The sequence below is a fragment of the Trichechus manatus genome, unplaced genomic scaffold (genome assembly GCF_000243295.1).
Source record: "Trichechus manatus latirostris isolate Lorelei unplaced genomic scaffold, TriManLat1.0 scaffold00040, whole genome shotgun sequence".
Classification (NCBI taxonomy): domain Eukaryota; kingdom Metazoa; phylum Chordata; class Mammalia; order Sirenia; family Trichechidae; genus Trichechus; species Trichechus manatus.
Window position 1 is genome coordinate 14,901,758 of NW_004443976.1, and position 13,860 is coordinate 14,915,617.

The 13,860-nt window shown below is 44.8% G+C and overlaps 1 protein-coding gene across 2 annotated transcripts in view; it reads right to left on the reverse strand.

The window, feature by feature from the left end:
• Window positions 1-7,533: 7,533 nt before the first annotated feature.
• Window positions 7,534-13,860, reverse strand: part of KIAA0753 (KIAA0753 ortholog) — a 71,030-nt gene continuing 64,703 nt past the window's right edge. For both annotated transcript variants that reach the window (XM_023731130.1, XM_004376237.2), the window contains one exon: window positions 7,534-9,223. In XM_023731130.1, the coding sequence (XP_023586898.1) occupies window positions 9,106-9,223 (118 nt within the window). In that variant the 3' untranslated portion in view covers window positions 7,534-9,105. The remainder of the gene's footprint in view (window positions 9,224-13,860) is intronic.

Here is a 13,860-nt window from a genome sequence, read left to right on the forward strand (position 1 = left end):
TTTCCATATGAAGTTGGTGATTTGTTTCTCCATTTCATTAAAAAATGCTGTTGGAATTTGGATTGGGATTGCATGTATCTGTAGATCACTTTGGGTAGAACTGACATTTTCACAATGTTGAGTCTTCCTATCCATGAGCAAGGTATGTTTTTCCACTTACGCAGGTCTCTTTTGGTTTCTTGCAAGTGTCTTGTAGTTTTCATTGTATCCGTCTTTTACATCTCTGGTTAGATTTAAGGGCATCTTCTTGAAGTCTGAGGAAAATGCTGTCAGAAGGAACATCCTGCTGAGGCCATTCCTCACCACTTCAGACACATCAGTCTGGGCACACGATGCTCTTACTGTCCCCTCTGTTGGGACTGGGATGGCGGTGGGGTAGCCTCTGTTCTGGCTAAACCCCTTCAGCACCTTGGTGTAATCACACTATGTTCACAAGTGTGCTCTCTTCTCTCATGACTCTGGGCCTTTGCCATGCTCTTCCCTCTGCCGCTTCTTTAGTCACCAGCGTCTCAATTATCTTTCAAGGTTCTAATTGAAATACCACCTCCTTCACTAAGAATGCCAAATTGTAACCCTCACTCAGCAAAAACCAATCACTCCTTTCGGTGTACAGTATGCGACCTTTCCCTCCATTTCACCTTCATTTTCATTCTGCCTTAAAATATAGCTGCTAGAACAGGGTCTGTGCCTTAATTCTCTTTGCGTTTCCGATGCGTACCATGTCCAAACTAAAACCAAAACCATTGCCATTGAGTCGATTCCAACTCATGCATGGCAACCCCATGTTTTACAGAATAGAACTGCTCCATGGGGTTTTCTTGGCAGTCATGTTTAAGTCATCTTTCTGGAAGCAGATTGCTGCATCTTTCTCCCAAGGAGCGGCTGGTGGGTTTGAATTGCCAACCTTTCGGTTAGCAGCCGAGTACTTAACCACTGCACCACCAGGGCTCCTCATAATGAGCCTTAAATGAATGTTAATCCAAATTAAAATGTGTCTTGTGACATAGTCTGAAAAAGATATGCTTACTTTTTGTGGTGCACATCAGTGGCTTTTGCCTGCCCTGCCTCAGGGAATAGCACCTGGGTTTTCCCATGGGAGCCACCCCTCTCCCATCCCAGTCTATACAATTGAGATGATGCTGATCCACCTCTTTTTTTCCAGGGGTGGACATGTGACTCGGATCTGACAGATCAGACTATAGGATTAGATATGGGATGGGCTTGTTACTCAAGCTGGGCCAATCAGAGCCAACGAGCAATCATTCAGAGGCATGTTCAATCACTACTGGGAGTGAGGGGCTTCTTTCTGCTGGGGCTGCTAGGCAGGCCTGCTGGTGTCCATGTTGCCACTGCCCTGGGGGAGGCTGCCTGAGATTGATGCCTTTCCTTGCACCCTTTAGGAGGCAGAGGATGAAACCAGGCTGGAGGCTGGCTGGTGGGGGCACAGCAAGCCCAGGTACAGCTTGGGCAATGGCTGGTGCCAGGATGTCCAGTTTGGAGCATGCTTCCTGGCAGCAGGGGGACGAGGCCACAGGGGTAAGCCTGACTTGTGCCTTCAGGGCAGATCCCCTGCCCCTCGTGGGAGGTTTGGGGAGGAGGATCCCAGTCAGAGGTAGGCTGGGTGCCAAGCGATGGACATTTGTGGTACATTGGGAAGAGCACAAAATTTGTCAAAAGACCTGGTGACAACCACCTTCTAGCTGGGAAAATCTCCATTTCATTTGGCTTTAGCTTCATCTATAAAAGGATTGATAATCCCTATCTCAGTGTTATTGTGAGAATTAAATGAAATAATGTACATAAAGCACTCATACATATATTCAGCACTCGAATAGTGAAGTTACGATGTTACTTTGGGTGCTGGGTTCTGAGCAGGGCCCTGCCCCAGTGGGAATGATGGGATGAGGGAGGCAGATGATGCAGTGGGTGTAAACTGAGGCAGCAGCTTGGCCTCTGAGCAGGCCGCTCTGTCGGACTGTCAGGGAGGAAGGAAGCATATCCTATTCTTCTTTGTATGACTAGAACTAAGCACAGTGCCCAAGGTAGAAAAGGACCTCAGTAAATATTTGCTGATTTTAAGAGATAGAAACTGTACTTACAATTGGCATCTACTAAATTTTCTAGACCATCTAAGAATCATCTACTTGGAAGAAAAATACAACCGTGTTGACAGAATGGAAAAAATACTAGACTTGGAAGAGATCTAGATTGACTTCTGGTTTTGCCACTGCGTGTCTGTATGGCTCTGAGTAAGTCCCTTAATTTCTATAGGTCTCAAATTCTTCATCTGTAAAATGGGGTTATTAATACTTTGTCTACCCCATAAAGATGTTGTCCAGTTCAGAAAGGGGCAGCATCCACGGGTGTCGTCGGTTCCAGGGCTGACATGAGCTAGGGGGGACACTTACCGGAGGCAGCCCAAGCCAACCAGCTGGAGTGGGGACCTAGGTGTATGCTCAGGGCAGCCAAAAGCATGGCTAGAAAAACGGTGTTGCCAAGTGTCCAGTTTGAAGGGAAGGCAAGTATAGACACAGGTCTAGAGCAGGGGGGATTCTAAGCAGGAAAGAATACAATGGGAGGAAGAAGGCAAGGCAAGCAGCTCAGAACTAAACCCATGAGAACAAGCTGAAAGTTTCCCTCTACAAGGTTCTCAGTAATAAACTTAAGTGTTAACATTTATTGAGCGCTTACTAGATGCCAGGTGCTATTCTACGTGTATTCATGGGTTACTTCCCTTAACCCTCACAATGGCCCTGGTTGGGTGCTATTTTTATCCTCATTTCACAGATTGGGAAACTGAAGTGATCATACAGGATTTTAACTCAGGCTGACTGGCCCTGGCTCTGATTCGTAACCATCCCAAATTACTGCTGGTAGGCAAAGCCAGGTGGCTACAGTCACCTAAATAGAGAATATATTTAAAGGCATTTTGTAAATTTTCAAGTACTGGGTAGATATTCGATGTTGTTAAATCTAAAGAATTAATATAACTTCTTTTGGCCTCTAGGTACCTCTCCAAAAGTGGTGTGTTGGGCGGTTATGGTTAAGGAGAACCACGTCTGTCGCTGAGATTGGATCATGCCCAGGGGGTCTTTAGGGCCATGGAGGAAGTGTGGCTGCACATGCTTTGGTAGTCACTGTATCTCCACGGACCTCTTGGCCCCCAGCCTCCCATGTGCTATAGAGGAATCAGTGTCTGCTTTGGTCCCAGGTCCTAATTGAGCAAAGGTCCCAGGAACTCTAGGGCTGAAGGGTAGATGGCAGAGCCCATGTGTCTGGGATTTGATCCTGCCCCTCTTGGCCACAGAATTTCAGAGCTGGAAAGCTCCCTGGAATTCACCATCCCCATGTGAGTGGCCAAGCATGAACAGAAAGACCGAAGGCCCCACTCCAGCACGGGGCAGGAACGTACATGGGCTTCTTGGCTCAGGCCCGGGGACCTTCTGCAGGGCTCTGCAGCCCAGGAGTGGGAAGTTGACCTGGCACCAAGACCTAAGAGAAGACAGAGGAAAGATGGGTGAGGAAGGGAAATGCGTGGCTAGATTCAGAGAGGGAGGCAGTGAGGAAGGTTGGAAGAGAGGGAGGGCAAAGAGTAAAGCCCGGTAAGAAGAAACCCCGAGAAGGATCTTTGAGAGTAGAAATGGGCAGGGGGTGGAGTGCTGCAATGAAAGCCAAGGGCTGACAGTGGCTGGGAGGGAGAAGGCTGTGGTGAGAGGGGGTTTCGGAGGTCAGGACTCGGAGTTGGGCAGTGTCTCAGCGAGGACAGGCTCTCAGGAATGGTCTTAGGTTGGGTTGTTGAGATGGAGGAGCAAAGCAGCTCTTTCGTGTAAAGGTGCTCCAGAAATGACTGGGAAAGACTTTTTAAGGTTCTCCAAGAAGGATTTTAAGATATTAGAACTGGGGGAGATAGAGATAAAAACTCTAAGAAGACCCAGGGGTGTCATGGGAAATGAATGACACCACCAGGGAGAAAGGAGATGACCTGGACTTCCTAAGGGGAGAACCATCCTGTGATGGGGACACAGCGGTGGTCAGGAAGGAGTGGCAGCAAGGAGACATGAATACCTTCTCCTGGGTCCACAGAGAGGAACAGGAATGGAGCAGCCTCTATGGGTGGTAGACCCCATGGAGAGCCAGGCTCAGGGAAGGGGAGAAGGTGGAGGTGTCTCGGTTATCCTCCAGCAGCACGACATGGCAGAGCCTATCCTTGGACACATCTGCTGGGGTGGGAACGGACAGACCCAACTGCAGGCCACAGAAGAAAGTCCAGTTGGATGGATGAAGTTCAGAGCCAGAAAAAAGTGGTGAGACAACAGATTTGGTTCAGTGAGAGTTCCCAGGCAGACAGAGCCCAGGAATAGCTAAGGGCACTCTAGGAAGAGCAGATGAAGAGGGTTATGGGGAGGAGGAAGGGTCAGTATCAGGGAGAGGTGGCAGCAGGCTCCCCACCACGGGCTGAGGTTCAGGGGCCACACTTCAGGCTGACAAGACAGGTAAGAGCAAAGCAGGGCCCTGTGTTACAGGAGCAGTCGCCCTGGGCAGGCTGGCAAGAGGGGGACCTAGTTACTAAAGCTGAGGTGTAAGGGGAAGGCCTGACCACAGAAACACATCAATGTCTGGGTATGAGACCTGTGAGTTCCAGGCCAGGGCAGGACTGATATTATCAGCTGACTGAGTTCACCTGGGCCTAACAGCTGGCCCAGGGTCCCAGTCTAGAATTTGCAGGGTCCCTTACCGAGGAGTAACAGGATGGCTGGAGGAGGCCCTTCCAGCCCAGGCCCAAGTTACTGGACTCAATCAACTAACATGACAGTATTAAAAGAGATCAGAGATCTCTCCTTTGAACCAACAGAGAGCTGAATGGGAGAAGGCCAGTGTTCATGAAGACATACACACATGCCACCCTGTCTTTCTTCTGCTTCTCAAGAGCCCGAAAACCACCAGTTCTCTCACCAGCTGGCGCTTCCAAAGGGCACATCTGTGAGATGAGTCGTCTGTGGTGAAGCAGACTCCCCTGATGAATCTCCAGGCTTTGCAGGGAGTTCTCATCATGGTCTCAAGCTATTCACCAAAAAGACTTCCTCTCAGAAACACAAGAGTTAAAGAAACGTAGACTGTGCTACAGAGACAGGCAACTTCCTGACGCCGGTCTGGGATCCCTTGCCTTCCTGTTGTCTTCAGGGGCTTCATTCAGACCCTTTCTCCTGCTCTTCAGACCCACGGATGTGTAGTCCAGCTTTGCTGTTTGTGCCTCCTTGTAGCACAATGTCCACCCCCACCTAGCCCACCCAGCCCTGCCTTCAGGGAAGCAGGAACTGTTAGCCAGGAAGGGAGGTGAGCGAGAAAGAAGACATCTTCCCATCACCATCTCCCCTTCAAACTCCAGTGATTTCCTGCCCCAGCACCAGCGGGCAGAGGGAGAAAGGACCACAGCCCTGAGACAGTCAAGGATACCAAGAGGAAGAGGAAGGAGTCGTTTCTGTGGTCCCACACCAGCCCTGCTGGCCCATCCCCCCAATCATGCAGGGGGGCTCTGTGACCAAGGCACTGTGCAGGGCTCACCTCCTGCCTCAGACAGGGGGCAAGTTCTTGGCGTTCTGAGTTGGAATTCCTATGGCATTAGTACCTCAGAGACAGTGTCACAGATGGCACTCTATTTCAGGGTCATGAGAGGTTAACGGAGATTTTTGTGGCCTATACAGAGATGCTATACAGGTAGTTGCCAGGTTCCAAACATCCGACTTACGTAATTATGAACTAACCCCTGTAAAATCTATTATATTACAAATGTGAGGTATATATAATGGTTCCTAATAACAAACGGGCACTACTTTGTGATCCACACCAAAACATCATTATTACTGTGTTTAGGACTCAGAGAGGAAGTCCCACACAGCCAGAGCAGATGAGTTGAGGGCTGCTTAGTGATCACTTTGCCTAGGGCTCCCCAAATGACCTGAGAGGAATTAGCTGGGGGGGGAGGGGAGACAAAAAGATTAGCTGGGACACTTGTCAAAACCATAGATTCCTAGGTTCCCTTCCTCAGAATGGCTCTTTACCTGCCCTGGAAAGGCTCTAGTGGCACCCAGAAATCTGGAGTTTCTGCACCAGGTGATTCCTGTCAGGCAGGTTTGGGGGCTCTGACAAAGCTTGACCTCAGTCTTGCCTGTTAAGACCGAAAAGTAGGAGCCAGAGGACAAGGGTTGGAGTTATCTTCTCAATCGTGCCTAGGAAGACCTCCTTGTTGAAAGTTTGGCTGGGTGAGCGCCGGCTCGCCGTAAAGGCCGCCAGAGCCCAGCCTGGCACGTGCTGCCACTGCCACCACCGCCACCTCCTCAATGCGTCAATCACACACACCTGATTCATGCCTCCTGATGGCGGCCTAACTGGGGGACTGCCTGATAATGCACACCAGGACAAACATTTAACTAAGCGACGTTAGAGACTAACTGCTCCAATTTATGTACAAACACGACTTAAAGACAGATTTAGGAACGGAACTCGTTCTTAATGCAGGGACTGCCTGTACACACACATGCACGATCTGATCCCATAAAAAAGTGCTTTCCTTCTTTCACTAGTTCAAAAAAATTTACTGAGCACCAACTACATGCCAGGCAGAGTCCCTGTGCTCAAGGAGCTGAACAGACCAGAGGCAAGTATGTAAAGAGGTAAAACCCAAAAATGGCCAGGGCTGTGAAGAGATCGGTGGTGAGTGCTGAACACATACTGAGGAATTTCAGCACCTCTGTAAACTGGGGACAGCCTCTGCAACACAGAAATACTAAACTCATGCATCTCTCTGTGTCTGAAAATACGAGAAAAGGTAATGAGAAAACTGAGGGGATTTAGAGAATGACTTCGTTAACAGCTCTTGTTCATAAAGAACGAAAAGCCTAAAGGCCTGGCAGAGCTGCAGTGCTATAAACAAGAAAGTTTAAAGACTCAACTTCCATTTTCAAATAGAAGTTTTTATTTCTTGCAGTTTATTTTTGTGTCTTGGAGGCTTTGGCTGTGGAGGTTCACTGCGGCTGGGGCTCCAAGGCCGGTATGTGCCCCGCCTGTGTGAGTCAGAGGGGGGTATCCACCTGGTGGGAGAAGGAGGAGGAGACTGGGAAGAGCTTGAAACAAGGCAATCTGGGCTTGACCCTGCAGTGGGCAGGCCCCAGCAGGCAGTGCCTGGGGAGGGGACTGCTCTAGACAACAGTGTCTAGGACATTAACTGGGTGGGGGTCAAGGTGAGGCAGGAGAAACTGCACTTCAGTCAACTCTCAAAATTGCTACAATAGTTTTTACGGGAATAAGTGAACCCATGACCACGGCCTTGCTGAATACAGGCTGGTTTCCTCACGTTATCTCCCCTTTCTTTGCCTCGGCTTATTCATCTATAAAACATAATAATCGTAGTATCCAGCTCACATGGACGTGAGGATTAAATAACTTAAGGCATGGAGAGCACTTGGAGCAATGCCTGGGACATAGTACGTGCTCAATAATGTTAGCTTTTATTAGCATTTCTTTCTTTCTGAGGGTGCTGGTGGCAAATAAGCTGCTATGCTCATTTCAAAACTAAAGTATCTCAGTGGTTTCTGTAAATCACATTTCACTTTGCCTGTGGGGAAAAAAAGGAGATGTAAATTATTTCAAACAGGCATACATATACTTTAAAATATTGAGTTTATTTTAAAAAAACAAATCAGCACAGTAAAAACTGCCACACAAAATTACCATCAATGACAGGCACTCCTATCAAGTGTACATATTACTTCCCCAATTACAGACCTTTAATTTCCGTTGAAGCCTTTTTAATTCTGAAGTTACATGAAATTAAGCAGGAAAATATTAACATTAAGTGAAAATCAATTTTGCACAAATAAGTGTTATCAAGCAGCTTAAATTATCACCTGAAATACATGTACTTTAGAGAAAAATCCCAGATGAGAACACTAGAAGTGTTATACAAAGATTCACATTACTCCATGGGGCACGTCTCATGTCACTCGTTCACCACACTTCTTTCATCAAGCCTGAGACAAAGAACTGAGTGGAAGTTTTTTAGGCACTGGCCTTATTTTTACGCACATTTCTTTTCTTTTTCTGAATTCAGAGTTTCTGAAAACACAGCGGCTTATCTCTTGGTAAAACATGAATATAAGATGTTCAAGGACCAAGCTATTATGGTTCTTAAATTTCTTCCTTTCTCTGGGGGAGACCCAGAGGTCCTCACAACATCCAGATCTGTTCTCTTCTCCCACAAGAGGTGGATTTTGTGGTCTGGAAACACAGAAGCAGACACTTGAGACCTCATCAGAGATGAGGCACAGGAGGCCTGGTCCTCGTCTGATGTCCTCAGACTTCCTCTGAATTCAGAGAACGTTCTATACATCAGAACATGTCAACCCACAGCAGGAGAAGACTCTGGGGGAACTAAAAATCTGAAAAACCACCCAGGAATTGAACATTAAAGAAATGTGTGTTTACTATTGTGCATTGGTAACTAGTGGATTCCTATTTTCAGTGAGCTGCAGTGGAGGAGGGGCCTGGGAGTTTAGCCAGACCCTGTGCCCTACACAAGAGTCTGTAACCTAGCAGATGGAGACACGTGTCCCGACAGGAAATTGCCAAAGACAGAAACACGACCCCCGCGACAGGACCAGGTAGTAACTGTACTTTTGTTGGCATCGATGCCACCCACAGGTTCAACAGCAGCGTGAATCCCTGGTGAAACTTACTTTTATTTTAGGTAAGATGCTTATCTGTTACTTTTCAAAATATTCTGATCACCAAACTAAGCCAGAGGAATGAACATAATATTTCAATAGGAAAATTATACATTCAGAAAATGTTATATTGTCATAATCAATTCATAACGTTTCCTGGGCACTGATAAATATAACACCTTCAGTCATAAACTACCAGAACCATTGCTATGACAACTGGAAAATGTAGAGTGAGGATGCCATCACTGGCATTTCCTTCCCTTCAGTGGGCAGCACCTTCTGGGCCTGGACGGGCAGCTGAGGAGAAAGATTTCCTGTGGGCTAAAACAGAGGGCAGTGCTGCCCTTCTCCAGTGTGACATGAGGGGCCCCGCCTTGGAGAGCCTTTAAGCAGCAGCCTCTAAGAATTCTGAGGTGAACACAGCTTCTGCATAATCTTCACACATATCCTGAAGTTCAGCAGCCACGGCCCCCAGAGCTTCATCTACCAGCTCTTCTGAAAAGCTGGAAGACAAACAACACAGCTAAAGGCACGTACAGCCAAGTACGGGAGCCATTCCTGTACTCAGCTGGGGAACTTAACAAGCCAATTCTACAAAATTTAAATGGAAATTCAAAAGGCCAAAAAGAGCTAAGATATGTCTGAAGGCGAAAAACAAGGTGGGAGGACTTGTTCTACTAGGTATTAAGACTGTGGTGCTCAGATCCCCAAGCTCTGCTAGAGGCAAGAGCCTGTAACCCCCAGCATGGTCCTCACCCTCAAGACATCTGAAACCAGAGGGGAAGGGAAACCAGCTGCAACCCCAATCCAGATCCACTCCTGACAGCTGCTCAGCTGCCTGACAGAGAAAGGTGTATGCACTCTGGGTGTGGGGGCAGGACTCCACATCTGTGTTCTCTCTCTCTCCTCACACACTCACACAAACACACACATACACAACTTTTTTTTTCCCTGAGCAGCTTGAAAATAAATTACAGACTTGATATCCCCTAAATACCTCTGTGTGTATTTCCTAAAACCAAGGACATTCTCTTACACAGTCACAGTACAGTTATAAAAATCATAAAATACAATACTATCATCTAATCTTATCTACAGACCTTATTCAAATTTTGCCAAATGGCCAAATAATGTCCTTTTCAGCAAAAGAAAACTTTTCCTATTCCAGGATTTGATCCAGGATTCCATGTTATCTTTAGTTCTTATGTCTCTTTAGTTTACTTTAATCTGTAATAATTTTTTAGTCATTGTCTTTTATGACCTTAACATTTTTTGAAGAGCCCAGGCCTTGTATTTATTCTGATGCTCAGACTGCTCCAGATCTGGCCGGTAGGAGACCCTTCAAACGGGCTCCTGTGTCCTGTTGCCATGACCCCATCATTCTTTGCACACTTCCTTTCTGGGACAGCATGATGTTCCAGGCTCATCTGATATTTTCCCAGCCCCAACCCCAGCCCCAGCCCCAGCCCCAGCCGCAGTGTTGGTATCAGCTGTTTCTCCAAGCAGCCCTGGCATCTTTCGTGGAGAAGAGTATTTAGAAATCCAGACTTGGGTAGTAGCTGTGCCCACTGTTACTGGTGCCACTGCTCCTAGGCCCTCTCAGCAGACAAACGAAGAAACACACACACGTACATCTATAAAAACCCATACATTCATACAGATACCTCCAACTCCAGTTCCACACAGAGGATTCATTCTAGTCTTCTAGAAACCTGGCTCTCATTACTCACAATCTATTTACTCACTCGATCAATCCTAAAATAAAGTAGCTTCAGAACTGCTAACCCATACCACAGTGAAAAAGAAACCTAGCAACTGGATTTCAATATGTGCTTAGAGTTCTTTTTGTCTTTAGCCAGAGAGCATACAGTTAAAATATTGTGTTCAAAGTTACCTAGGCTGGTCCTTACCATGTGCCCCTTCCCCCATTATGTTAGTTATCTGAAATACGGTTAGGTTCATGTTTCTGTTTGTATTCCAATTTAGGGCTTCCCCCATACTTGTTGATTTGGTGGGGTGTATAGGGAACATTAACATGGTTACAAAAGTCAGAACTATACAAAAAAGTATATGCAGAAAAGTGTTAACTCCCCTTCTCCTACCCCATTCCCACCCCAGCTGGTTTTTTGTTTTTGCTAATCTGACAATCTTTTGTCTTTAATTGGCATGTACAGCCCTTTTTCATTTAATGTAATTCTGATATATATGGGTTTAATTCTATAACATTGCTAAATATTTTCAGTTTGTCTATTCTCTCCTTTCTTGCCTTCTTTTGGATTTTGTAACTTTTTATTATTCCAGTCCTTCCTATTAACTTGGATTTATACACTTTTACTATTCTTTTAGTGCCTACCCTAGATTAAGAGAAGCATCCTTGACTTAAAGTCTAACATTAATCACCCTCATCCCAGACAATGTAAGAACGTTAGAACACTAACTCCACTTATCCAGTTCCTGACTTACATGCTACTGCTATCATGTGTTTTAATTTATATATACATACACACACATCCTCATAAGACTTCAGTAGTATTGTTTTGTATAGTCAATAGTCATTTACCTACATATTTGCTTTGTTTTTTCTACGCTTTCCTGTATTTCTGACTTTCCACCTGTGACCATTCTCTTTCTGCCTGAAGAATACCTTTCTACTGTTTCCTGCAGTAAAGGTTTGCTGGTGATACATTTCCTCCGCTTTGCTTGTTTGGAACTTCTCTTCTCACCTTCCTTCCTGAAATTTACTTTCACTGAGGTTAGTAGTCCAGATTGGTAATTCTTTTCTTTCAAAATGACTTTTCTTTATGCCAGGACTTCCAGCTTCCGTGGCTTCTTCTGTTTCTTTGTTTTCCTCCTCCAGTTAATTTTAAGATTTTTTCCGTCTTTGATTTTTCAACAGAGCCTTTTGTCATCTTCTATCACTGAGATGCTCAAATTCATTTTCGTGAATTTCACGTGCCCTGTATTATTCACTCACTCACAGTGGGCAACTGATGGGCTCTTTTTATCTAGAGACTAACTACTGCCTTTTGGGAAATTTTCTTACAGTATTTCTTTGGCAATTTCTCATCCCTCCATTTTCCTATTCTCACATTCTGGAATTCCTATTATTCAGATGTTGGATCTCCTAGAACAAGCCTCTAATTTTAAAATATTTTCTCCTTTATTATCTCTTTGTTTTGTTCTACTCTGAAAGATTTGGCTTTCTTCTTTGAAGCCCTCTAGTGAATTTATTTCAGCTGTCATATTTTTAACTTCTAAGAACAATTTTTTATTCTTTGGAAGTTCTTAAAATAGCATCCTGTTCTTATTTCATAGTATAATAGCTTCACTTAGTTCTCTACGAAATTACTTTAAAAAAACAATTTTTAAAAAATTTTTTATGTTTTACTTGGCTGCCTGCATTGTCTCTGCTTCCTCAGAGTTCTTTTTATCTGTTATAATAGCCTGTCTTATCTTTCATGGTTTTCATCAAATGTCTGGTCATTTAGCTGTTTGCTCATATTTAAGGATGAGAATTTCCACCACGCCTCCTGTTTTCAGCTCACCCATGCCTTCACAAACATCTGGTGCTTCCAAGTCCTGAGTCTTACCAGCAGTTCTTCTGCACAGATAACCTGGCTCTTGGCTTCAGTCCCATTAGGCACTTGGCTTTCTCTGGTCTCCTAGGGCATATGCCATTTGTCTAATTACTTTACGGCTTCCAAAAATTGTATTAACGTTTCTTGTTTACTGTCATTTATGATTTCATGCTTTTTATTTATTCTTTTAGTGCCATATAGTAGGATGGGGGGGGTGGAGAGAGTAGAGATAAATAAATATGTTCAAACTGTCTTTTTCAACCAAATGTCTCTTGAACTTGTTTTTGAAACCAGGAATCCTTAAGAGTTTGCTTTCATCAAAAGCACTATCACTTCAGGCCTTTCCTTTCACAATCACTCTTTTACTTGTATCTGGTTAATATCATCTGCTTCCTCCATTTACTGGAACAGTGCTTTTTTTTTCTTCAAGTGTAAGGAAGAATTAAGACATTAAAGAAAAGAAAAGACTTGGCTAGCTTCTCCCTCACTTAAGACTATTTAGATGGAGTCAACTGTCATTGGATACTTTTTCAGGATCTGATCAATACAATTCTCATCTTTGGAACATTCAATTAAGAAGCAAAAATGGGAGAGGTTAAAAAAAAAAACAGCTAGAATATTTAGATGCACGGTCACTTAGGGTCAAAGAATGGCAAAGGAAGAGAATATTTTTTAAAATGCAGGCATATTTTAATAGCTTTGCCCTGTAGATTTTAATCTAATATTCCTTACAGGCTGAGAGAGGTTTTCCCTCCATCTACAAACCAACTATGAACAAAAGGCATCATTTAATCAAGTGGTTAAAACATACGGGGAAAAGTCTATCTTCCTTGGCTTGCTTCTGGATTTCCCAATATGCTAACTCACCTCACCAATCCAGACAGGTTATGGGAAAAGGAGCGAGCGTGCTACAGGGCTGTGTTAACAAAAAGAGCAAGCCAAGTTCACCTATTCGCTCCCCCAAGAGAGTCCTTCCAAGCACATGGGAAGTCCCAGTACTTCTGGTTAAAGATGAGGGATTGAACACAGGTGATTATCTCTGCTCCTGCCCAAACCCCCACTAAAATAAATGGGAAATAAACAAATATAAACCTACAAGGGGAAAACAAAAAAGACAGAAGTCGATGAGGTAAGTCCAGAATCTTCAGAAGAGGAAGAGAATCATAACTGATTTAGCAGGACAGGGGAAGCACAGAGGGAGCAGAAACCTAAGAGCCTGGAGAAGGTGATGCCAAGAAAAAGCAAGCTGATCTGTCCCACAAACATCAGCAAGGCTCAGGAAACAGGAGTACTGGGAATCATGAAGGGTAAGTGAGGTGTGGGGTACAAAACAAGGACACTGATGGAAAATCTGCAGAATAAGCAGTTAGACTGCTAAGTCTCCACACTACTCCTGGCAGCTAAGTGACAACCCCTCCTCCACTCCCACACAAGAAGGAAGGAATATTCTTCAGAAAAAAATAAACCAGTAATTTTAAACCCACGCAAATTATCAATTAAGTATGAAAGTAGAATAAAGACACTTATAAAAATGTAAGTCTTAGGATAGTTCCCCCAATACA